Here is a 27,194-nt window from a genome sequence, read left to right on the forward strand (position 1 = left end):
TGTGCAAAAAGAAGTTGGAGTCTTAATTTATATAGGATTACACATCTAATACATTGTTAATCGAATGCTGTTGACAGACACTGCTGACGTCATTTGCATTCTATGTAAATGAAAAGTGTATGCCTCTTGTAGCATTGCGCGATCAACTTAACACATATTGGTGTCAATTTTGCTGTACACAAATCTCTAAACAAGTTAACAGGTCTAAAACTATGGCAATTTTTTTCACAATGCTCCCTGCACAACACGTTCAAGTAATTTTGTGTTTATGGCCGCGTATTAATCAGGAGACAAAACGCTCATTTGCGACAAGTATGACAACTATACAAAAAAATAACGGTTTTTTGTTTAATTATAACTTAAGTACAGAAAATATTTTTGGGCTCTAATTAAGGTATTGCTTGAATACGGTAGAGGCATGGTCACATTGTAGCGCTATTCTTTGTTTTTTGAAAATATTTTTAATCATCAAAAAAGTTCTGTAAATTTTAACATTTTGAGATGCTCATCATTGCTGCAAAAGAACGAAATATTCTGCGACACGTGTCTCAAGGAACAAATCGCATAATGTTAATAACATATCAGTGGCATGTCACATGTCTCTGACATCTCTAGCGAAATGTGTCGCAGGACATATTTCTCCTCATAAATACACGACTTTGCACAAAAAAAAAAATATATTTAATGATTATTGCTAACTGTTGCGTCATTCAAAATTACCAACCTAGATGACCTGGTCTTTGAAAGTCGTGTATATCGCGCTCACTTGTGAAAACTTGGTTGAAGTTTATTCGACTCCCAGACAACAAGGCACCATTTGTTTTTATTTAAGCAGTTCTGCTCAATTGATCGTCTAGTAAAGAGGTACGACAGCCTGACCAACCCTGACATTGAAATCTTTCACGATACCCTAGAATGTTATCGAAAGAAAAATGTATCTGAATGAAATACTTGTCTTCCTTAAAATCTTTTTTATAAATTTTTATTTAAATTCAATATTATTTATCAATTTGCCATAGCAATACACTTAGTATATACATCATCATTTCTAATAGTGGTTAGCTTAATACTTATTTCAGTTTTTTTTTTAACCGAAGGGATAGTGATAATGCTGTATGCACCTATAATTGATTGATGTTATGCCACTAGACAGATCTTGTTATTCTAATACTGTTAAATTTTGTATGTGTAGTTACAATAAATTGCTGGCGTGTCTTATGAATGAATAAATAAATATCGCGATGTAGGGCCCGCTGTCCCAATGCTTTCACTTTGATACCTGTGGCGCCATCTAGTTTGGTAACGTTAAGACCGTCCCTCTATTATTAGATTTGAAATAAAAACAATACTTCTTAATATACGAGATTAAGTATTAATTCTCTAATAACAGCTACTCATAGAGTATATTGCTATGGGTTTGATTCATTTTATCACATGGATATAGATAGATAACGAGTAACAATATGTACTAAGGACGTTGCATAAGTTTCAAGTCGGAAAGAACGGGACGGGAGCCTATTGAGACATCGTTACGTTAAAATATATACGTATGTCATGGGGAGAAAATAATTGGCGTTCTAATTCACGTCTTGCATGTTGTTTATACGTTATAGTGTCATGATATAATCGCGCAAAAAAGATTTTTAAATTGTAATTAACGCTAGTAACTTAAGCTTTTATCTATTTACTGTCGTTAGGTATATTTACCGTTAACTGCTGATTATTACCCTTAGGTAATATTCAGCACGATTGAAATCTTTCACGATATCCTAGAAAGCTTTAGAAAGAAGATTTTATCTGAATGAAATATTTATCTTCCTTTAATCTTTTTATAAATTGTAATTTTATTCAATATTATTTATCAATTTGCCATTGTAGTATATTTAGTATATACATCATAATTTCTAATAGTGGTTAGTTTAATACTTATTTTAGTTTTTTTTTGACCAGATGTCATAATGATAATGTGTATGCACCTATAATTGATTGATGTAATGGCACTAGACAGATATTGTTATTCTACTACTGTTATTTTTTTATGTGCTGTCACAATAAATTGCTGGCGTGTCTTATGAATGAATAAATAAATGGGTACCCTTAGGTAATGTTCAGCACTTCACATCATCAACGATTTTTTTTTTAAATCCGTTTCTGGCGCTCTGTTTCATTATACTCAACAGTTCCACAATAAATTCCCGCGCTCCGCAACATCCACTTGTAGCACGTTACGCATGCAGCAACCTTTATACATAACATAACGTATAGTTAACATAGTTTCAGGTTCATATTATTGCTTGATTTTTGAACTTTTGTTTTACACTTTCAAACACTTCCGCAACTAAAACAATCCATAACACTCCTAGGACTACAGCAGGCCACTATTCGGAGCTCGAGCTCGAGCTTGAAGGCGTATAGCTGTAGTAGTCGTTTTGCTAGGCGGTATTGATTTGCTCGACGTTAAGATGAGTGATGAAACGCAGGCGCATTTGTAAAGCCGGGCGCAGTTTGCGTATCACTCCTTCAACCTCGCTCTTCATCGTGTCTCCGACGAACATGTATTTTATGTGATATCTGTTTGTGGGTTGAGGAAAGTATTTTTTAAAGTGGAACTTCTTTAGAATCGTTGTGATTTCAAACCGGATGCAACGGAAAAATCGACAGGTAAAAGACACAAATACAATGTGTAGGATGAAGCCGGCAAAGAATGAGACAGAAATATACATACTATTTCGTCTGTTTTTTTTTCCTATTTAAGTTACCAAAAAAAGCGAATAATATCTAGATAAAGAAACAAACACATAAATATATAGGACAGAGTGATATAGAAAACGTTATACATTTTTTACCTATTCTAGTTACCATGGAAACTAAATAATAAACCTTACATTTGTCCTAATAGTTTTGATACTCTACATCCACCTCAATCTCTCGTAGGCTACTTTTCAGAACTTACACTTCCGCAGTGTGAATAAATTGCAAAGGATTTTTTTTTATCGTAGTAATCGAATTCAACATAGAAAATCTTTGTTGCACATACAAAACAAATGAAACAAAAAAAAAGGTAAATAAATATATATCGCTTGCAGCGATCTACTCGAGACAACCTTTGGTTGATGATGCATGTTAGGTACTGAGAAAGGGAAAGTGTAATATTTAAATCAAAAATTAATAATTGATTTACATTACATATACTTTATATACTAAGACTACATAATATACAGCTAAATTATATATGAGTATTTATATATATATATATATATACATAAAATTCATTTATTGAGATCCGTAAAAGAAACAGAGTTACCGTCATAGCTCAAAGTGTCGCGAAGCTAAAGTGGCAATGCGCGGGGAACATGGCTCGGTTGGGGTACGAAGATGCTGGAATAGCGACCTCGCACGGGTGAACGCAGCGTTGGTAGACAACTTTTTTTATTCTACTACAAGTTAACCCCTGACTCCAATCTCATCCGGTGGTAAGTGGTGATGCAGTCTAAGATGGTAGCGGGCTAACCTGTTAGGGAGTATGGTAGTCAGACCCCTAATCGGTTTCTACGCACAGTGCACCGGAACACTAAATCGCTTAGCGGCACGTCTTTGACGGTAGGGTGGTAACTAGCCACGAGCATAGCCTCCCACCAGACCAGACCAGAGAAAAAACAGAAGTTAAAAATACCAAAAATGGAACTAAATACTATAAAGACTTACTTAACTCTCTCTCAAAATGGGGATATTTGAGCAGCTTATCGATAAAGAGAAAAAAACTAATATTATCTGGATTTAACTGACTATCACAAAATGTTACACTGAAATAGCCTATTTGCGTTGTAAAAGTTTTAATGCTTTTAAGATAAATTATATAAGGTTGTAGTTAAAATGTTGTGCAGTAAAAGAGAATACTGCACTTCCGGACAACTCCTAAAAGGGATTTTGTACACCCTTAATTTAGTGTCGCTGATAATTTAAAAAGGATACAGCAAATCGCAGACCGGATCGATGTACTGCAGATGTGGTTGAATCTTGTCGATATGGGCCAATAGTTCGTACAGTGTCTTAGTTATCTCCATGACCGCCCGCGACACGTCCGAATTGAAGCGTTGCAAGTATGGCCCGACGAGATGGCATAGGAAGAGAAGCTGGGTCTCAGTATGTATCTCCGGGGTCAATTTCTCTTTGACAAACCTGGAATTTTATGCGATAAATTTATAAACACCACCATTATAACTGCTTCATAACTTGAACGATCATTTCATTGCTATTTAATGTAAATTAAAATTATTAAAGAAAGAATTATTTAAGATATTAAGTTTAACTACTTGTTTGATAAAAACAAACGTATTCTGAGGAAAAGGTCTTTTTTTTACAATCTTTATACATCTAACAGATCTTCTTTTCGTACTCTCTACGCAAGTTTCGCTTCGTCACCGGAGCTCCCTCGGGAGATGTTGATATGAATAACTGATTTTTGAGTTTATTATTAAAGCCTCTTATTCTTATGTTTAATAATTTCATTGTTCCCTCAAATCATATCTTAAACTTGTATATTCTGTACTTACCGTTACAATTCGTTCTGAAAACAACATGTACGTCATGTAATGCCTAATCATTTGGGTGATGCGTCGAGAAAAAAAATGTTTCACCAACTCTTGAATGACAAACGACGATAGGCGCTAAGACACAGATACGGCGGTGCGGAATGTTTTGGGAACTCGTAAATTGACACTTGACAGATGAAGAAAATATAAATTCACTTTTTTTTAATAACGTTAAATCCATAGGAAAAATTATAAATATGATAATACAAACACAAAATACCATACCTTGTGGCAAGAACCTCAAGGTTAGGTTATATGAGTTGCATAGTGAAAATCGATTGGTGAAAGATTAAGCTTAGCTAATGTATGCCTAAGAATATTCTTTGATTAGGCGTTACTTACTTAGGCATTGCCTTGTTCGTCATTAGTGCAACCGGGTATAAGTATCCTTGCCATAACATATTTTATCCGAACCATTTTTTTACGAAGAAACAAGAAAAACCAACCGAATGCGAGTTGCGCACACACATGAAGGATTATTTTATTTTTATTCATATATGTATATTGTGTATCTAGGCGCGAACTTTTGAGTGTGGAACATTGACAGTTCTTGAAACGATTTGCGTCGTTGCAAGCATAATTAGAACACTAATTTGGGTATGTATTTTTAAATAAATAAATAAATATACTACGACAATACATACCATCGCCATATAGCCCCAAAGTTGTTAGTGTTTTATGGGTACTAAGAGGACTGATGAAAATTTTTATGAATAACTGCCACGCTTCGCTGTGACACATTGTGATTGAACGGTTGAGAAAAATAGATAAAAACAATCCTTGATGCGTATTATATATCATGCTAAAATTTCAGCTCGATCGGTGAGATCGAGCAGATCAGAGTTTTTGAAGCGTACACAAACCAACATTAAATTTTTATAATATATATAGATATACATAAATAAAAGTTCTTATAATATACATATAAACACCCAGACACTAAAAAACATGAATGTTCATCACACAAACATTTTCCAGTTGTGGCTATAGAACCGACGGCCTTGAACTCAGAAGGCAGGGTCGGTGTCCACTGCGCCAATCGGCCGTCGAATACTACCGATAGTCATCATATCAACCAATTACCTGCTTGCAAGAGGGCACAGGTCTCATCCCATAATGAGAAGGGTTTCTTGGCGATAATGTACGTAATGAAATAGTAAAATATTAAAAAACCAACTCACGTGGGAATCTGCGTGATTTGTCCAGCACCAGCGTGATACCATATCGCATGCGCCAGCGCCAACGTCATACTGTACTTGTTCTCCAACATCGCGTCGTTCGTCGTATTCATGTTAAACAACTGGAACGGCGTGTATGGATGCGGCCATTCGAGCATTTCGCTGCTAGTTATCAACTCGTAAATTTTATCGTGGATGACGGTCCAATAGGGATCAGGTAATGCAGCCATGATAATTCCGATTGTGTTGATCCAGAACTGGAGTTTCGTCGCTGGGATGACGACGAATCCTTTTGTCGCCACTTCGAGAAGCCTGTTGGCGACGTCGTTTGGCATCACCGGCAAGGTCATCAGTTCTACGCATGTCACGTACAGGCAGTGCGCAGACGGGTTCGGATACTCGTTGAAGCGCCAGTCCGTGGCCGGGAATGGGGAGCTGCCAGTCATTGCTTTATGTTTGGTTAAGGAAATCGGTCGTTAACGTTACTCAAGTGACTTATTATCTATCTTCTAGCTACTACTATTAACCCCTAAAAAGTAATTTTCACCCGCAATTCTACTCATTATACACCGACCCATCGCTTCGTTTTCGATCGAATTAAGCTCGGCTTCTCATTCATAGGATGATGTTAATTAACGTATAACCAAATATGGTTCTTTTGATTTAATACTTTTACAGGTTGATTCCGTATGAAATATTCTTATGCATCCTACAACGTTACTTCGTAATTCGGTTGCACGTTGTATAAATTAATAATAAAAACGGTAGTAAAACAAATAAATAGATTAAAACGCATTGTCAAAAGGATACTATCAACCATTCGGTTAACCAAGCTCAAGTAGTAATTGAGGTCTGGGGTCCAAGTCGTCACATCCAATTCGTTATTCGACAAGTAACCCTGGAATGATTCAGTCGTTGCCCAGTTGTTTGCGCGCACGTCCTTCAAGGCACCCAGAACAGCGTTTACAAGTTTCCGTTTTAGCAGTGGCTTATCTCGCAGTTTCGACTCGTAGTAGTGAAGTGTGTTGTAGAGGAATGTTACTGGACGATCTAAAGTTAGAAGGAGTAGAAGAAGGAGAAGAAGAAGTAAAATTTCATCGCACGGATAACATCAAGGAATACATACAGCACGTAAGTAAAGAAAATTCTGGGCATGCAAAGGACGAAAACCTAAAAGTTCACGACTGGAACTTGCAGGCAATCTTTTAATGAAAACTTTATCCGACATCACCTTAAAATGTGGTAACGTGACAAAACACTAAATAACTATTTAATGCTACACTAAATTTATTAATAAGGAAAGCTGATACTTTATTGTGCACAAAAAAACACGTACAATTATGGTATACCAATTGACATATGTTGATTGAACTAAACAAATTATTTTACAAAAATTACGCGAATCTATAGATAGATAGAGATCAATTGTAGTAGAATGACAATGTTCAGATGGTAATGAACGAAACTTCTGGCTTCCGCTTTTGTGCGAGAATACCGTTTATTCAACCAATACCGACAATTGCGATTATCGGAATGTAGTAATCAGAAATTGCGCTATTGACCTGTCTGTGCAACTTATATTATGAAAATTACTTAATTAATTAAACTTATATTAGTCCGCGAAAAGCAGGATAATCTGTTTTGTGCAATTTATAAACAGATCTTCGGCAATGTACCCTCTACGCACGTTTCGCTCCGAAACCGGAGCATCCTCAGGAGATGTTGACTTTACAATGAATAATTGTTAAGTTTGACTTGAATAAATTAAAAAATTACACCATAAGATCCTCCTGCATTTCGCGGACTATAGCAAATTAAGCTTAATTTTCATAATATATCCGCAAAGTAACGCCTGCTTCTATCCAATGTCTGTACAACAACAACTAGTCCACACATCACAAACATTAAAATAAGAATTCATCAGACTTTAAGAATAAGACCAAACTTTCTGCGTAGCGTAACCTCATTTGGCGTAATGAACTCACGGTTTTGCTTAATATGAAAAAGGAAGGAATTCGGTATATTTGGTGTATTTGCTTGGTGTTTTTGCTATGCTTCCTGTGTTCTAGGCCGTGGGTTGGATTCCCACAACTGGAAAATGTTTGTGTGGTGAACATGATTTTTTTTCAACGTCTGGATGTTTATCGGTATATTACAAGTGTTTATGTGTATTATATTCATAAAAATATTCAACAGCTATCTCAGTACCCATAACACAAGCTACGCTTACTTTGGGGCTGGATGGCGATGTGTTTATTGTTGTACTATATTTATTTATTTATTTAAATTTGAATCATTTACAGGTACGGAATATGAAAAATTCGCCCTTATGTGTTGGCCCGATTTCGTTAATCGGTATTGGCGACCCAAATTAGCTACGCTATTGAGGTTCCACCATTCAATTAAAACTGCAAATTTAAATATGTATGTACATATTTGAATTTGCAGTTTTTTTAGAGAGTAATCCTCTGATATGTGTATACATGTACCTTCTAGAGGTTTACCACACTTGTGCACACAGTGGCGTGCACTTCATACATGCACTAAAGCACTGCCTACCCTAAAATTGATAATAAGTCGTTTAGGAGGAGGATTTTTGCCATTTAATGTAATCTCCCTGCTATATAACTCAGCGCACACATAGATCGATTGAAAGCATTGAAATTTTAATACCAAGACAATAGAAACGCCCTTTAGGACTTAACGTATAGAAAACACTTGTCGCCGAACGACGGCTCCCAGATGCAGTTAGTGATACGGAAACTGGGAGTGGAAATACTATGCGCTCGGAGTAAAACACAACCGCGTACACTAGTTGTGTTAGAGTGTAAGAGGCAATATTGTTAAAAAATGACAATAAAATCACTGACTGTTACAAATGTTTTTCTAGTATCAAATAACAATTCGTGTGCCCTGAGTCACGTTCGGGGCGACCAGCTGACGCCCACAAAACATTTCAAGTGACTTGGTATTAAGATGTCTATCATTGAAAGCATCTAAACATAATAACTTACCGTGAAATTTATACAAGTAGCCCAAATGCTCCAAAAGTTGCTCCAGATTCTTGCTAACTTGCGGTATCTCCAGATATCTATGCACAACGATATCCATCACGGGAATGAACCGCAAGCACACGTTACTCAAGTACACAGGTATGGGGCCACCGTATGCGCCGCTTGTCTCCTCGGGTGCGAATTTCTCTGGATACTTCCTATGGAAGGCTGAGTGTCTTTCGTACCTGAAGTTTGAAATTACCAAGCTCTTTAATACTGATATGGCGTTTTGGCGAAGCGTAAGCGCACATGAACTTAAATAAAGAATTTAAAAATAAAAGGCGTCATCATACAAATATTATAAATGCGAAATTGGGTTTGTTTGTCCTTCCTTTACGCCCTAATTAAGTAAACATAATCAGCTTGTCTTTTATCATATAGTTATTTAAAAGGACGGAGAAAGATAGGCTTATTTTTTCTACATATATTCAACATTTACCTAGACAACCATATTGAAAAAGCTGAAATTTAACCTGAACACAATACCAAACATTAAACGCGCGGGTTAATCAAATTATATATTTCGATTGAGACGCTACTGCCACCATTTAACCTAAACGCTGGCTGGCCCTTTATACTTATTATTTTATTTAATGGAAACTATATCAAGAGAGCGAGGAATACTAAATCGAACGATTACGAAACATAAATCATCATTTAAAGAAACTTGAAAACGTTGATTAATGATTAAAGCAGCCTAGACCAATGATTATACAAGCAGTCTTATTCATAGGAAAAAGTTTAGTTAAAACTCACTACTGCTCTAATACGACTTGATAATTTATACAAAGTAAAAGAAAGTGAAGATTTAGGTTATGTTTAAGTTTCAGTGTTAATTTTGGTGAAAGATCAATCATGCTAAAAATTGCAGATAACAGATAAATTGACCTTACCAGTTGTTCTGTTTCCAATGCTCCGGCGAGTTCTCTTTAACGAAGTCCTGTGCCCTGTTCCTCAACTCGGAACCTTTCAATAACAACAGTTGAATGATATACAGGCACACTTGGCTCTCGTTTCCGTCAGGGTTGGGACGCAGGACCTTGGACAAAAATGTATCGTTAGAACAAGGTAAATTAATTGATGTACATGCTTAAATATCTTACTATACAAGAATTAAGAACATTCAGACAATCTTTCATAACGAACGAAAACTTGAAACGCGTTGGCCATTCGGGCAAAATACGTGTTTAGTACACATATATTTCCAAAATTCCTCAGTGACTCCAAGTCTTTGTATGTAACTAAGTATGGACTTTATAGGAAACCTCAAAATCACTCAGCGATTGAGGAGAAAATACAATTCCCATAATTGTATTTTAGCATGGAATTGAATATTTTTAACATTTTAAGTGTTTATGTAATAATGTATAATAGTTTTTGGAGAAAACATAGAATGTGGGTGTATAGTTTTAGTTTAGGACAGTTTTACTTACGTATTTTTCTTAATTCAAAATTTAAACAGGAATAAAAATATTGAATGCATTACAATTCAGGTAAAAATGGAGTAAGTAGAGATGTCCATTTTAATATTAAAATTTTAATGTGCAATTAAACATTCCGCAAGGAACTCTTTCTTAATACCATTGCTTAAGGAAGGATGATTGCTTGATTATTTTTAAATAATCGAACCAAAATAAGAAATATAACTCTGATAAACACCGTCAACAGTGTCAAAATAAAACTGCTTTAAGCTGCAATGGCAAGTACCCTGATAACATACTCACGAGGCATAAAACCAGTCTGTCTATGGTGACGATGTTGTACTTCCAGATGATGTCGTTGATTGCGTCCACGCATTTGTTTATATGAGGCCCGCCAGCGGGGTTCGTTACTTCGAATACTAGGTAGTCGCAGAACTTGCGGAGGTGCGCTGATAGAGCGCGTGCGCCGATTCGCTCAAGGATTCTGGAAACAAAAGTTTAAGACTTATCTATACATTTATTGAAACCTTTTTTTATATATATACTCGTAGTTATGGACCGAGCAGATGTGTGCCACATACATGTGTGTCACGTGTGTGATTTTCCACCTATACTGTGTGTACTAGTATTTATATGGTATTGAAAGAGCGCCACCTAGCGACAATAACGGTTTGCCGGTATTGTAACTAGATGGCGCTCCTTTAATATCATATAATTTTTTTTTATAGATTCAGAATATTGGTAAGGGTAAAGAATTGAAACAATAAACATGGTGCCACGATAACTGTTGCAGTAGTATAAACTGTGTCGCAACAATTAAAGCTCACCTCCAACAATAAATGTATAGTACCAATAAAATAAAAGTAGAACATAGAAAATGCCAATAAAAAAAAAGAATTAGAGTTAATTAAATTTCTTTTCTTTCTTCCTTTTCTATACAAAAAAAATATCTAAAAACAAACAAACAAACAATAAAACATGCAGCGACTTATTTAGTGTGCGTGTGTGTGTGATTGTGCATATATATGTGTGTGTGTGCGCGTGTTCGTGTGTGTGTGTGTGTGTGTGTATATATGTGTGTGTGTGTGTGCATATATATGTGTGTGTGCATGTATGTGTGTGTGTGTGTGTGCATGTGTGTGTGTTTATGCATGTGTGTTATGTGAATGACTATAGTTTGAGCCTATTTTTAGATCTCGTAGTTAACTTTCACGCGATCGAATAAGTAAGCGTAGTTAAGAAAGTCTCACACTTGGCACTTTGATGGCACTTCCCATCCATCACATCTAAAGGGAACAACATTTAACAGGGCATGAAAGGAACGCGCCCTAATAAGTGCCGCGCTGTGTCCACCTGAGGGGTGGGTGTTAAGGCTCATTTTCCTCTTTTTTTGGTTCAACAGCTTTACAGTTTAAACTGGCTTATAGTCTAGCTTATGTCCATATCATTAACATAAATAGTACCACTAATGTTCCGATTTTAATAATAATCCATCGTTATACTCTTTATCGCGAAGTAGTAAAAAGACCTGAAACAAACCTACATGTAACCAAGCCAGAAGAAAAGCTTTCAAGGTCTGTCCGTTTCATCCGCGTGCGCTGCATATAATGGTCATACACGAATATGTGTACAAAAATGCTGGTTTTTGTTAGATTTAAGAAAAAGCCAACGAGACTATACATCTGCCTCTTATAAATACGCCACAATAACGCATATTAGATCAAAAAATTAAAATATGAATTTAAATTGCGATTTTTAGGTATAAGATAATCCTTACAAATGAGAATATCCTTACAAATAAGGCAGTTAATAATGTAAAAAACATTAGCAGTTAAACTATGCTTTTTACAAAATATTGTTTTATCGCATAGTTTACGTTATGAAATGGTACCATATATAGTTACGATAGTGAAATGGTACCATACGTGGTTTTCCTAATCCTAAGGTTGCCTGGAAGACGTCGCTACACAGCAATCAGGCCGCGTTTTGCATCCTACTTTTAAGTTTTTCTTTTCCTTTCTTGGTCTTTTTCTTTTCGTGGTTTACAAATAAAGTGTATAAATAAATAAAGTTTTAAAACATAACTTTACGACTTTTAATTACAAGTGACATGCGGTAACCAGCTAGTAGATAATCATTTGATAAATTGCATTTAAATATTAGGAAAAGCTGTGATAGCGCATTGGGTAGTGGCTCGAGTCGGGGCCAAGTTCGGATCCCAGCACGCACCTCTAACTTGCGTGCGTGCGATGCGGTTCTGCGTGAAATGATGTGCGGTTTAATGAATACAAATTTTACTTAATTCAACGGTGAAGGAAAACGTGAAGAAACCTGCATTCTACGTAATGTTCTCAAAGGTGTGTGGAGTCCACCAATCCGCACTGGGAGAGCGTGGTGGACAACGGCTTTAACCGCTACTCATTGTGGGATTAAACCCGTGCTCTGTAATGGGCCGGCAATGGGTTGATGTGATGAAGAAGTAGGTAACTTACTTGAAAGCAATAGGGTTGATCCTATTGGTCTCGAAGATCATCTTCCACAGTAAACAAAGGAATAATGGTGTCCCGGGAACTGAGAAGTGCGATATAATGTCGTTATCATTCGCCATCGACGTCCATTTCCTGTATTCCTCTTCTACGGACTTTTTGAGTAGTTGCTTGTTCTCTTTAGGGGAAGGATTCTGTAATGATATATTATTGATGATTTACTGATTTCACTAACACAGGCAAAAAAAACATAATAGTTTAAACTGGTAAAAATTTGAGATGCACCGAACATTCTTTTCGTATTGGGCGTATCAGGCATCCTCTCCACTATGCGTATTCGGCGAAATTATTCGGCTGCTCGTAAGGTTAAACCAGCTTTTGCAATGTAACCGCAACAGAATATTTTCCACCGCCAAAATATGCATATTTACTAAATATAAACCGTGTTCTTGAAACACTCTATCTATTCCTGAAAACTGCATAAAAATATATTGCGAAGCTTGAAAAATCTGAGAGTACAAACAGCGGGATTTACTTTGTTTTATACTATGTAATGTTAAATAATAGTGTTACCTGCGAAAAGAACTCCACAAGCACGGGCGGGAAGCACTGTAGCGTGTGCTGTGACCATAAATGTGGTGTATTCGTCATGATGGTTGTCAGCAATTCCTTCACCGCAGCTCCGTCATTACCTACGCAGTTATAACAATATGATTATATATTCCCATACAATATATTAGTAGTGAAAGCCGAGTAGGTAAAGCTTCAGCTTCGCTTTTGGGGGCATCGAGATCGATCCCCGGCAGTACCGAGTGGCGTGCACTTCATACGTACACAAACGCACTGCCTAACCTACCCTACTATTTTTGTCTGTGTCCCTGCTCTATGCCTGCTCCGATCAAAAAGTCAGTGCACGGCATTGGCAGCAATTCAAATTTTTTAGAGTTACGTGCGTTGCTCGGTGATAGCGTAGAATCGGAGATGGCGCAGTAGCAGGTAAGAGCTCGACTTAACTTTTGGGGGGCCGAGTTCGAATCCCAGCACGCACCTCTAACTTTTCTAATTTATGTGCGTTTTATGAAATTAAAATATCACTTGCTGCAACGGTGAAGGAAACACCTTAAGAAAACCTGCATGCCTGAGAGTTCACCATGACGTTCTCAAAGGTGAGTAAAGTCCACCGACCCGCACTGGGCCAGCGTGGTGAACTACGACCTTAACCCCTTCTCATTGTGGCAGTTTTCTAAGTGATGTGCGTACTAAGCAATTAAAATATCACTTGCTTCAACGGTGAAGTAAAACAGTTCAAAGGCTCAATGACACAATTTCTCAATGGTGTGCGAAGTCCATCAAACCGCAGCTTTACCGGACTACCTCACCTAATATAACCAGTAGACGAACGAGGCAGTCTGACTGTATAATAGTCATTGAAACATTTTTCACTTACCAGCTCCAGACATACAAATTCCCCTGGCGAGAGTGAGTACGAGAACTCGGTTTAGCTCTTCGCTCTCGCTGGAGACGAGCGACTTGGGCTCGGAGAAGACACGTGACATTTGCAACTGTACGCCAGAGCTGTCTAAACTGGTTATCAACCTTAATGCGGTACTTTCAAAGCTGAAATTGAAATTATAATTTATTTTACATAGCCAAGCATGTTTGCCGGAAACATATCTTATATCTTTAAACGAGCAATTATTGTATATATATTATTCAAAACTCGGAATCGGCTCAAACGATTTTCATGAAATTAGTATGCAGGGGGTTTCGGGGGCGATAAATCGATCTGGCTAGGATTCATTTTTAGAAAATATCATTTTATTCGTGTTTTCCGGTAATAACCGATTTGGTGCAGACGAAGTTGCACGGGTCAGCTAGTATTATTTTATAGTGCCAAGCAGATGACCCACGTGATTGTAAATAATACACACATCGCCATCCAGCCCCAAAGTAAGCGTTGCTTATGCTATGGGTACTAAGATGACGAAGAGACTAAGACGAGCTCCGATACGAAAAACTCTACTACTAAACAAACCTGCGGGATATTTAAAAACTTAACATAAACGCGGAAATCTCTGGCTAGTATGTGGTAACATGGAATGCCTTCCCTGAAGATGTATCACTGAATCAGTTCGAGAATAGACCGGACAAACATCAAAAATATTGGATAGAAGCATACAGATTCTCCTGCTTTTCGCGGACTATAGCAAATTAAGCTTAATTTCCTAATAAAACATCAAAAAGACAAAAAGCACAACATACATAACTATAGCTCCATGAGAAGATCACATAAAAAAAAATAAGTATTCAACTTTACACAACTCTGTGTGGTACTGCTGTAATAAATCTATCTTTGTATATATATAAAAGAGAAAGTGTGTGGGTATGTTCCGTATAGGCTCCGAAACGGCTGGACCGATTTCAATGAAACTTTCAGAGAATCTCCGGATTGACCTGACGAGTAATCCTGTAAAGAGTGGTTGGTGTTGTTGGAGTTTATTTATTATGATGATATTCTATTGTTGGGTGTACATGGGTGTAGATAATGATCTTCACCCGCTCGAGAAGAGAATAGAAGAGAATGAATACGGAGATAAATAAAAGATTTAATATATTATGAGACTTAAATTAAAAATTTTATGATGTTTGAATGAAAATTTTTTGTTGTAAGTTTATTGTTTAAATAAAATAAAGCAAAATCTACCCCGGCGAAGCGGGCTGGATGCGCTAGTATTGTATAAAAAAAACGTGTGTGTACTTATGTACACGCGTTAGAGGTTCTACTTTTCTGGCGTAACAAGATAAAAATCTTTTCCAAAATTTTATCTTACGCCTTATTCTACGTTTTCAGAAAAAAATTACATTAACAATAGAGAAAAGGTATTAAATAAATTGTGAGTTTTATTATGACGCATTAACTAGTTAAATTAAGTTTATTTAAATATTAAATAATTATACTTTTACTTTGTTGACTTTGGCAACTGTCACTAAAAACCGACACCCTGAAGTTATTCAGGGTGTCAGTTTTTTGTGACGGTGTGCGCGCGCATCGTAAAAATTTACGCTCATCATTTTTCCCTAACGCGCCAAAAGAAGTATAACTTCAAAAGATAAAAGTGAATACTCACCACAATTGTAGCTGCGTCTGGTTGGGTTGAGGACATGCGGCGAGCGAGTGTATATTAGAAAGCAGAGTGACTCTATAGTGGGGCTGTATGTGATGGATTCTGTATGAGAACATATCCAGCAGGTTGTGGAAGATGCCCCATGCATGTGACTTGAACACGTTCGGAAGGAGCTGATCTGTAAGAGAAGATATGATATTGTCAGTCGCTTCAGTCTTAGCAACTGTTGGGTCTGGTCTGGTCGTGGCTGACACAACACCCATGCAAAAAGAAGGAAGATGCCACAAAATGACAATACTCCACTGACAACAGTGCCCGATATGATTTTGAATGAAAGTAATTTATTTTGTTGAAAAACCGAGCAATTTTTCAAGACCTCTTTTGTTGTGAGCCAAGCACGGCTATGGTCTTAAAATTGGATTTCAACAGGCATCATATAATCCTTCCAGGCGCTTTATCATCAATAGAGTTATACAAATGTTAAATGCCTTCTTGAATAGACCAACATCAAAAAGACAAAAAGCAAAATCATCAGCGAAAGCTGCTTAAAATATATATATAAAAGAAAGTTGTGTTCGTTTCACCATTTATAACTCAAGAACGGCTGGACCAATTTTGATGATATTTGATTTTTTGGATTCCTCTTAGACCGGAGTAGGATAGTAAGTATAAAAAAATAACATTCATCAAAAAAAAAAAAAATGATCCGCAGTACGAAGTTCGCCGGGACAGCTATCTATTATATAATAATAATCATACTTCGTCATAGTTAGAACCATAGTCAAATGAATAGACCACATAAAAAAAAATATTAAACTTTTGAAGACCTTACATAACTTTGTGTGATATTGCTGTAATAAATATTGTAAGAAAATAAACTGCGTTATAAGTGCTTTTGAAACTTACTTATAAATCCTTTTATGCCCAAGGACTCGATCTCCGTGTAAACCAGCAGTCGGCTGTACGTTTCCACAAGAGCTGGCGCCATCATACTACTGCCAGGTATGTTCGTCTTATTTTGTGCCAGTTTCGCCACATGCGACACTATTGAGTGTATCAACGACATCTTGCAATGCAATGTCAAACTATCCAATATACACATAGATAAAGGCGCTGTTGGCAAAGGCGTTGCGGGATTTCCATTCGGCATGGCTTTTTGACTGCCAAATAATGACTCGATTATAATGCCCATCGGCCGGGAGTAATATTCCTGATTGGTTGAATAAGCGTTGCATAACAGAGCTATGCGATAGTCTGAACCCATTATTGTAGGTGTGTTGCTCGATGTCATTAGATGCTGGAGATATCTGGGAAGGTAGGTTAAATACAATCATACCAAATTATCTATGCAAAAATATAATATGTCGTTTATTATTGAATTATTGTTATTGACGACCGACTGGCGCAGTGGGCAGCGACCCTGCTTTCTGAGTCCAAGGCCGTGGGTTCGATTCCCACAACTGGAAAATGTTTGTGTGATGAACATAAATGTTTTTCAGTGTCTGGGTGTTTATCTGTATTATAAGTATTTATGTATATTATTTATAAAAAAAAATATTCATCAGTCATCTTAGTACCCATAACACAAGCTACGCTTACTTTGGGGCTAGGTGGCGATGTGTGTATTGTCGTAGTATATTTATTTATTTTAATTATGTAATTACATGTTAAGGACATCTAATAGTTATTAGTTTTTCCTCTGTCCAAAGGTTGTCATGATCAAGTGATCATAGCGGTAAGTCAATCTTTGCACCCAAAATGTTTATGTTAAGTTTTTTTACTGCTTTTTTTTCTGTATTATTATGTGTGTGCAATTAAGTTTACAAACAAACATGTTTCAGTTATAAACATACATGGCTTCAAAAAGAAAATGGATTGTTCAGATATTACTATAGCGGACAGGCAAATGACTTTAAATATAATGAGTCCGATGTGGAATGGAACTACTCAGGAGAGTTCCACAGTGATACCATGAGATGTTCAGGACCACTCTAAGGGGATTTCAACTTTACCCCTTTTAAATCAAAGTAGCTATTGGTAACAACTGTATTCTGATCTGCCGTTACGATACATGCCATGTAAAATGGCATCTATAACCAAACAAAAAGACCAAAACAACCCGTCTGTCTTCAAATTTGATGGAGACACGTTGTTCACACAACAAAACGAGGGATACAACATCTTTGAGAAAAAATGCAAATAATGTAAAGTTGAGATACATTTGCACAAACTGTATTATTTATATAATTTATATGAATTTTCAAAACTATCTCATACTTATATTACTAATACAAACTTACTCATATTGTACTTTGAGGTTTTGTGGTAACGTCATGGTTTTAAGTTCAGATTCGGCTTTCTTCAATAAATGCATCCATATACACACAACGGCCATTTGATGCGTGCAATGCGCTCTCGCACAGTCAGGTACTGGTAAAGGCTCCTTCTCGGGATACAACAACTCGTAGAGTTTTATTATAGGCAAAAAGTTTGCAAGCGGGTTCCTTTGAATACTCCCAGAAATAAACTGTAGGAGTACCCACATTAGGTGGTCCCGGCCTTTCTTCAAATCATGACCTATAAGTTTGTTGTGAAGTCCCATTACAATATTAGGGAATGATGCAAATCCTATCAGTATAAGATAGATAACTTGTGATGATAAATGTAGCCAGCACCAATGAGTCGATGACATTTCATCTTCTTCATTCTCCTGCTCGCACTTCTCCATCGGTAAAATCATTAATTCAACTAGTTGATCCTCTAATGCTATACATCTCTGCTTATGTTGTTTCTGAAGGCCCAACATTGAACACATCATGTCTCTTGAATAAGGTTGCTGCAACACATGCCTTAGTAATGAGATCTGTGGCCTTAGCAAATCTTCGTCATAGGGCAAATTCCCTTTGAGTGCAAACCTTAATGTAGCAGGATCTAGCCGCCACGGGTTAACTAGATGATCTGAGTATCCCGAGAACTCGACTACAGGCAACATTTGAGAGTGGCCTATAATGGATACCATTTGAGCGCAAGGTTTGAAGCTTTCTACAAATGTAGTTAGCAGCTTGGCCAGTTTCTATGAAACAGAAAAAATCGTTTTTTTACACACACAGCATATTTATGTAAGAACAACATTCATAAACAATATAAATTGGGGAACATTACAGTAACACTATGTACCTATCTCTATCAAAAATTATGCACTGCTGGGTAACACTTTAAAATCTGTTTATGATTTTTGGTAAATTAAATGGTAGATATAGAATACTTTCCATACAGATAAGATCATAGGGTTGGGTTTTAAATTATCATAGCTATCAGCAATTTTAACTTAGGATCAAACAGACTGTTGTTTGAGACTGTTTATTACTAACAAATTTTTCCAAGTAACAAATCATTAAAAACGAATTATATAGTCTTAATACTCCACTCCGGTTGCACATCAAAGTTCAAAATCTATCTCACTGTCTTGCTCCCTTACCCTATCTTCATCTCTTATATTATGTAACAAAGAGTGCCAAAATGTAATCAGTTCTAACCATTTCACTCTCAATAATACTCGTTCAAGCAATCATAGAGGAACTGCTATTTGAAGACAGGATATAAGCTAGCTAAAGATTAAAAATATACAAAACGTACCCAATGTGGCCAGTGATTGTTATCAGGATAGGCCTTTTGAATTTCTGTGACAATAAAATAAGCTGGCAACAGGGAAGCATTCCTGTCAAAAATATATTCCATTACATTGTACAATGCCTTCATTTGAGGCAACGTGCTTGAGTTTAATCTTACTGGTAAAGTTTGTGCCTTTTCTCTACAGCCCTGGAATTTAAAAAAAAACATTTTACCAAATAAACATTTCACCTCCCTCATAAGAGCCTAATCACAAGAATGGGCACTATTGCGCTGGCCATAAGCTATTGTTCCGATTGTTTAAATCAATCTTGTAATAATTGTTAAGAGCCAGCCTCCATGTCAATGCCTTTAATCTTATGTGAGAGAAAACATGTTCCTAGCAGTTGAACATTAATAAGCTGATTAAGATGACTTTTTAATGTTGCCTGTTTACTATTACAGGATGGACTCTAGTGAGTGTGCTCTGCTGCTTCAACCTTGACCTCATATATTGCTTTCCACAAGGTATGATTTAAGTTCTAGCCTATTGGTAATAAAAAAAATCTGTTAATATATTTCAATAAACAAACCTTCATTATTTCTCTGACACCCTTATAGTCAACACCACCAATAATTCTTCTAATTAAACAAAAACATTCAATCCAAAAGTCACTGTTTTTATAGATAAGCTTCTCACTTGTTAATATACAGTCACATAACATTCTGAAACCAATTATATTTAGTATATTAAATACATATATCTGTAACATTCCCATACATGCCTCGCAAGACATCTGTGGGAGCAGAGGTGGTGATAACAGCTGTTTCTGATTTGTTAAAACCACACAGCACAGGCTAAGGGCGAATGTCTTTGATCACCACAGGTTCTGTCTGCTTGGAGCTTTTATTATGGTAAAACCCTTCAGTAGATTCAATATATGCTATTGATTGACAATATATATAATAATTATTAATGTTGCATGAAAATATTTTTGGAGTGTTTAGGCTCCTCAAGAAACACTTATATTTACCTAGATACCATTTGATTTGACTGTGAGGTAGATAGTGTGAGACAGACAATTGCTTTTTCATTTATGATATAACCTGTTTAATCATATTATGATACATCAGACAGGAGATGAAATCAAATTCATATATCCTAGATTCTGTGGTAGGAGTAAATATAAACCAAGAAGTAGTAGTAGAAAACATAGTACAGGGATAGCCAAACTTTTTGACGTAAAGACATTGAATGGAAAATTTCAAAACCTACTTTATACCTGCTTGCTGCTTTTGTTTCTTGTTCCCATGTATTGCACTCTATAACCCCACACCTGTTTTCTTACACAATATTTGTTTAAACCTATCATTTCCTCTGTATGTTTAGTTTACCAACACACAAGTATATATCACACTGTGCTATGCATGAATTTCTGCTGTTTTTTAGTTTTATTTTGTGTTTTACATAAATTTTATTATATTACATATATTTTATTACTTAAAATCTCTGACATAATAATTTTTAAACAGAACACAAGGATGTCTTAAACAAGTTTATCATTTCTCAAAGAGAAAGGCTAATATTTAATGGTACACAATGCTTTGTATGGCTTTAACATAATAATATAGGCATGGTGTTTAAATTATTAATCAGTTGTCTTCCTAGAAGTGTGTAATAAAAACAAGCCTTTTTACTGTCCCATTCCTTATTGAACCCACAAAATTACGCATCTTTGTGACCTTCGAAAATAATAATTGCCTTATTAAAACCAAACAGATATTTGTAACATACTTACCGTGCTTGTAGAATGTTTGTATTCACTAAATTTTCAAGTATACCTAAGAGCTGTTTCATTTTGTATCTATTGGTAAGTACTGCAGTCAGTGTTATGTACTGACGGATTGCAGCCTCCTGTACTTCGGCACTGGACGTAGTCATGATAGCACTTAATTTCTTTTGATACATTGATAGCCGCTCGTTCTCTTCTTCCGGTTTATGCACTAAGAAACCACTAAATGCTTCTTCTACCGTCTCTACTCGCTGGAAATTAATTCCCTGAATCGTTCAAAATAATTGTGAGATAAATAGAACATAAATCAAAGGATAAATTTAAGTAATAAGCATGACAAAACTTACCAAAATTTCATTTACAATGTTCGCTACTTGTGTATCAGCCATTGTAATTGTTATTAATTATAATCCACAAAATAATAATAATACTAGTTTTCACTAAGCCTTTCAAGTAAAATTATGATTTAAAATCGATAGCAATAATTATTTAAAGCATTTTTCACATTAACAAAAGACCAGCTTGTTTTTTTTGTACATGGCATTTAAACACATCTGTCATTTATTTTCTGTGCATTTTTTTTTAATCCCAAAGAGCGTGACTCTTTGGTCAAAACTCAGACTCAGGACCTAGGTCTGAACTTCAGAATATGTCAGATATCAGATGAAGGACATACAAGTCACATGTAGGTTTTTTTGTACCCACCTATTGCTTTACGGCTCTGGGTTCTAGCCACTGACAAAGAGAATTAAATTACAAAGTTTATCAGCAGAGGGCAGCACTAGAATTAATTCACAACAGTTTTATAGGGTTTTCACTGTTCAGTATAATTTTCATTGCTTTCCAAACTTTTGAACCCAAATAAAAGCAATTAATCCATTTCACTGTATTGTTGATGAGTTTTCTTTTTAATTTCACTAGGGCCTGTATAAGTTCCAACACTTAGATTCCCCTTCGAAACAGTTTTAATAGTAAAAGGATAAAGTTTCTACAGTAAATACATTAAAATGGAAGAAAGTTCAAAAAAACATGTTTGTATTCAAGTTAGGTGTACTTGCCCACTAAAAGGCATGGGTCCAGAATGCGAAGCGTTGAGGCCGTTGTCTACTACGCTGGTTAAGTGCGGGTCAGTGCACGCGCCTTTGTACATTATAATTATTTAAAGAAAAACTTAGGTGAAGGAAAGATTATACTTTGCCCATCTACGGTCCTCACTTCTAGACGAAGACATACATTATACGTGCATATATATACAAATAATAGAGGCCAGTTTGAGAGTCCGCTGCCTAATTTAATATAAAGTTGTCAAACCGTACGCATAATTTAGCAGTCATTTACCCACTGAATATTCGGTATAAAGACGAAGATCAATAAATAGAGAGCTAAAAAAAAGTTTTCTTCTTTTAAGCTAGACTTTTAGAATAGCTTACAGATTATGTTTGACGGATATTAACTTAGAGTAATGATAAAACCTCTTGACAACTACATATGAGCCAGATGGTGTCGTTGTACTGTGGTAGTCATTTTCTACCATGGTTAGTACTCTGTGTTGAGTGTTTTCTAAATTCTATATAGTGTGGTGCTCTAGGCTCTAGGTTGAATGTTGTAACAAGGAAATTTGTAGTTTTGTTCATTTTTTTATATGGAATTAACAAAAGTTAGGTTTGTTTTATGTTCTTGGCAAACTTTTATACTTGTCTAGTGATTTTGGCGAAATGGAGTCGCCGCCGTCGTTTTCTACGCACTCCGAAGTGCCTCCTTTGAGTGAAGACAGCGGTCTGCTGATTACTAGTGGATCATTTTCTAGTGATTCCGCGAGTGGATGGCATCACAACGCATCCGAGGCAAGTATTATTTGTGAATGCGTCATAACAAACAATGTTTATGTAGACTCGACTTTCTATGTGCTTTTTAGTTAATGTTTTTTGCAACTTCTTGCACGATTTTAATCAACCTGAAAATATTCTTTAGTTAATTATTGCGCTATATTTTATATGCTTTTGTTTTTATTATGAAATTTTTGTACCTATATATTTTTTATAGTTAGTTAGAGACCTAGGTTATAGTTTCCATGTTTTAGGTTAGTTCTGAAGTAGTTTAAAACTTTAAAATCTGCTTTCCCTTTAACAATTAAAGATTATCTTTAATAGATTTTTGAAAAACCATCTCTAATGATTATGTTCTGCTAAAAAAGAACTAAATAGCTTAGTTGAAAAAAGTTAGTTACAAGTTATCTTACAAAGTTTTAATTCAACCAACTCTATAACTAATTGACTTACCTGCATGAAGTGTGTTTATAGATTGGGAATTGCCCTGGAATCTATCTAAATACAAGAAGTATATTCTTTCTTGGCATTATCTGGCAGGGAAAACTTAAGAGCTATAATTATATAAAAAAATTAAGTTTTAATTTTTTTTGTCACATATAGGAACATTTTGATTTGAACAGTTTTTATTATATATTTGATTAATATGGTCACAACTTATGATAAGACCTTTTGATTTTTTATTAAATAATAAATTTTAGATAAATGCTTTGTCTCAAAAAGTGACACAAAGTTATGTTGATACAGTAGACTAATTTCAAAATGGTTTTTGATAAGTTATTTGAAGTTAGAAGCTCCCTGTGTTTGTGAAAATAGGGTCCTTTAATCTTTTACCTCTGTAGGTATTTCCTAATTGATTCTTTAGATTAATTCATAACTTATAGCTCATTCTCTGAAATATTTTTTATTGTTAATAATAAGAAAACTTCGGAAGAAAATGAAACATATAATCCAATCAGATATTTACTATATTACCTATAAAATATCTTACTACAATTTAAACCCTTATCCCCTTTACCTTATCTACACTATGAAACTTTAAAATACTATAAACAGCTTCAACTTCTGAAATGCTTTGAAACAGAATTAATAAACTTCATACCATCTTTATGACAATACTAACAAATTGCCCATAATTTTGCCTGCCAAAGAAATCCAGGTAGTCTTAGTTATTTCTTTCCTCAAGATCACTGTAGGTGTGTTAAAGATGGTCATCAGCAAGCAAAAAGATACACTGTCAAATTTATAAAAAAAATATTATTTTATGTGAATTAAATCGTGAGTATCCCATTCATCCATTGTTTGTGCCTTCATTCTCTCAGTTGTTGTATATGGTTTTTATTGAATTTATTTTAAATATTGTAGTATGATAGTTTAAATTAGACCTTCTTTTCTCCACCTTAAAATACTGTTTAAAAACATCCTTTATACTGGAATTTTATTCATGAAAACTTTTAATATGAATGCAAATTAAGTACTTTCACTTGATCATTAAAAAAAAATGATTTTTATTCCCCTTTGAGTTTTTTTTTTCTAGGTCAAACTTTCTAAATCTCAAGTTTATAGTCTTCTGTTAGTCAGTCAAGGAGATATTATGTTGCATTCTGCATATAAATAGCGCAGTTTTAAAAGAGATATCTGTGAGCGATGTTACAATCGGGCTAACATGTCCCTACGAGATTTTTATTACGTCCTATCGTATCGTATTGAGCGCTGTGTAGAGTGGACTCCCCGGGTTCGAACCTCAGCAAAGACAATTTGGGAATCTGAATTTTTTCAGGTGTAGTCTGCTCTAGAGGTTTCGAATGTGTTTAGTAACGTCAAAAGACGTGCCTCATTCGACAGTATATATGTCTTCTTGGTTACGCAATAGCATTGCTATTAATATTGTAAGATGCCAGTTTTCGTAACATGGACCACAGAGAGTCCCTGTGCTCTTGAGAGATGAACTTTTATCAAATGGCAATCTAGCCCATAATTTTTAAATATGCAGAATCTTAAATGGTATTATAAAAACTGTATCATTAGAGAAAATATCATTATGTAATATAAAAATTTGGGAATAGTGCACAGAGACATTAAAAAACGAAGCATAGCATCATAAAACTTAATAAATCAACCACACAAACAAAAATCAATCATTACATAAATGTTCTTTCGCACTTCCTTGGAAACTTTTAATTATAAGAATAAGGAAGATTATTATCGAGTAATAGTTGTAATAATAGTCACGAGCAAAAGATCAACAATTTAATAAATTAAAATATATAACGTAACTATTTGTGTAACTTGTTTGTTCTACTGTGTTTTCTACCGAATAAACTGGTATGCAAAGCACGGTTGTAAAACCTGAGCTCTAATAATAAATAATGCATTAAGTGCGGGCAGAAGTAGCCTAGAACGAAGTCTAATTACCCGAATCCATGTAGATTAGATCGAATCGAACTCAGAATGGAATCCGATCATCCCATCATTTTTTAATCCGAAACCGAAACAGAGTAGATTGCAGTCCACTGTGCCTGGTTTAAGTTTTTAAAAAGTTCCGTCGAAGTTAGGTTAAACTGCCAGATTATATGGAATTGTTAAATGGGCTTCCGCCTAGGGCGAGTTTTAAACACATTGCGGTTGCTTTCAGTTAACGGGTGCAGTTTTTACCAACGCCTCCCGATGACGTAAAAACAGAACAAAACCTATATACGATTCATAAGCACTTTTGATAGGGCTGTTTGAATGAAAAAGATTTAAGATTTTTTGGCCCGCGTTTATTACGGTTGTTCACAAATCCCGTGGGTGCCGTTTGTTTTCCTGGAATAAAAAGTAGCCTATATTACTCTCCGTCCTTTCGACAAAAATCAAGTTAATTGGTTGCATAGTTAGAGCGCTAAGTAAGTACAACAAGCAAAGAATCTAACGAACCAACTTTCGCTTTCATGATACGAGTAAGAATGTAAAAGATTGCTTATGTCGTTGTGACGTCCGTTTACTAACAGTCTTCTGTAATGGCCAAAAAATAGGTCTACAAGTTGTGGAATCAAGAGGGAGCGATTCTCCTGGCATATAATAAACATCTATTCGATTCGAAACTTCCAATATAATAAATCTGGTGTAGAATTTAATCGTGCATAAGTTTTCAAAGATAGCTTGCGATATGTAACGTTAATGCGCGACCGTTTAGAGACCAGATCAATCAAGTTTAAATTCAAAATATCATTCAAGTAGGCTATGTACAGGTATCTATCACAAGCTCTTAAGTAGCGTTTATACATTTTTTACTCTCCATGATGCATTGCGAGGTCATGGTGATAGCTACATTTTTATTAACCCGATCTGTAATAAGAAATATAATTTATGCGGTTTCAGAAATCGGTAACCGTTGTGCAAGACCAGTCCGAAAATCTGTTTTGGTTAAAAGTCATACATCTGCAAAAGGACAGCACATTATATAATTAATACATAATAGAAAAATCTATATAAAAAGGCTGTAGTCTCGCCAAACGTCAATGTTGATACATTAAACATAAAACTACTGCACTGGTCTAAGAACTAAGAAGAAGCCCACAACGTGCTACGAACGTAGGCCGAGAAAAATAATACTAATTTTATTAATTTGAAAGTGATATTGTTTGTTAAATCCCTACTGATGCACTGGACAGCTCAATGAGTGATATTATATTTCTGGAGTTGAACAAAATTACTTTTTATCCCAAAAAAGTAACCAGAAATCGATTCCGTGTGCCGATTCAATAAATAGCCTCTGCAATCTATGCATGGCTAAATATAATAAAACATAGAGATAGCTCGTTTCCTGTAGACGAACATATTAGGATACCCGGCTTTGTTAATTTGTGGGCTTCTTCTTAGACCAGGGCGCGTTTGAAACAATCGTAGTTATTGTTTCAATATGTTTAACCCGTGTACACATTTTACATGTAATGTGCGCATCATAAATGCTATCTATGGGCTGGGCCTATAATATAATAAATATATTTTTGACTTTTGAATTTGACTTGTATTTTTGACTTTTGAATTTGGCATGTAAAAGTCGCCGGCAACAGCTAATAAATTCTATATACAGCGTATATAGAATTTATTGGCCGTAAAATACCTCTAA

General features: G+C 35.5%; 2 protein-coding genes across 2 annotated transcripts in view; one reads left to right on the top strand and one right to left on the bottom strand.

Moving 5' to 3' along the window:
- Positions 1 to 1,821: 1,821 nt before the first annotated feature.
- On the bottom strand, positions 1,822 to 21,658 carry LOC120636370 (mediator of RNA polymerase II transcription subunit 23). The gene is made up of 17 exons (XM_039907822.1): positions 21,605 to 21,658; positions 21,264 to 21,523; positions 20,058 to 20,190; positions 19,492 to 19,674; positions 18,156 to 18,928; positions 16,762 to 17,162; positions 15,859 to 16,033; positions 14,178 to 14,347; positions 13,304 to 13,422; positions 12,737 to 12,924; positions 10,548 to 10,728; positions 9,717 to 9,862; positions 8,785 to 9,008; positions 6,581 to 6,820; positions 5,774 to 6,218; positions 3,973 to 4,179; positions 1,822 to 2,571 (listed from the first exon to the last, which is right to left on the bottom strand). Exons 1-17 carry the CDS (start codon positions 21,644 to 21,646, stop codon positions 2,433 to 2,435), a joined length of 4,026 nt encoding a protein of 1,341 aa, XP_039763756.1. The 5' UTR covers positions 21,647 to 21,658; the 3' UTR covers positions 1,822 to 2,432.
- A 1,189-nt stretch (positions 21,659 to 22,847) lies between these two features.
- The window catches only part of LOC120636074, a 111,910-nt gene continuing 107,563 nt past the window's right edge, over positions 22,848 to 27,194 (top strand). The window contains exon 1 of the mRNA XM_039907357.1: positions 22,848 to 23,101. Within this exon, the coding sequence (XP_039763291.1) occupies positions 22,973 to 23,101 (129 nt within the window). The 5' untranslated portion in view covers positions 22,848 to 22,972. The remainder of the gene's footprint in view (positions 23,102 to 27,194) is intronic.

The sequence above is a fragment of the Pararge aegeria genome, chromosome Z, assembly GCF_905163445.1.
Source record: "Pararge aegeria chromosome Z, ilParAegt1.1, whole genome shotgun sequence".
Lineage (NCBI taxonomy): Eukaryota > Metazoa > Arthropoda > Insecta > Lepidoptera > Nymphalidae > Pararge > Pararge aegeria.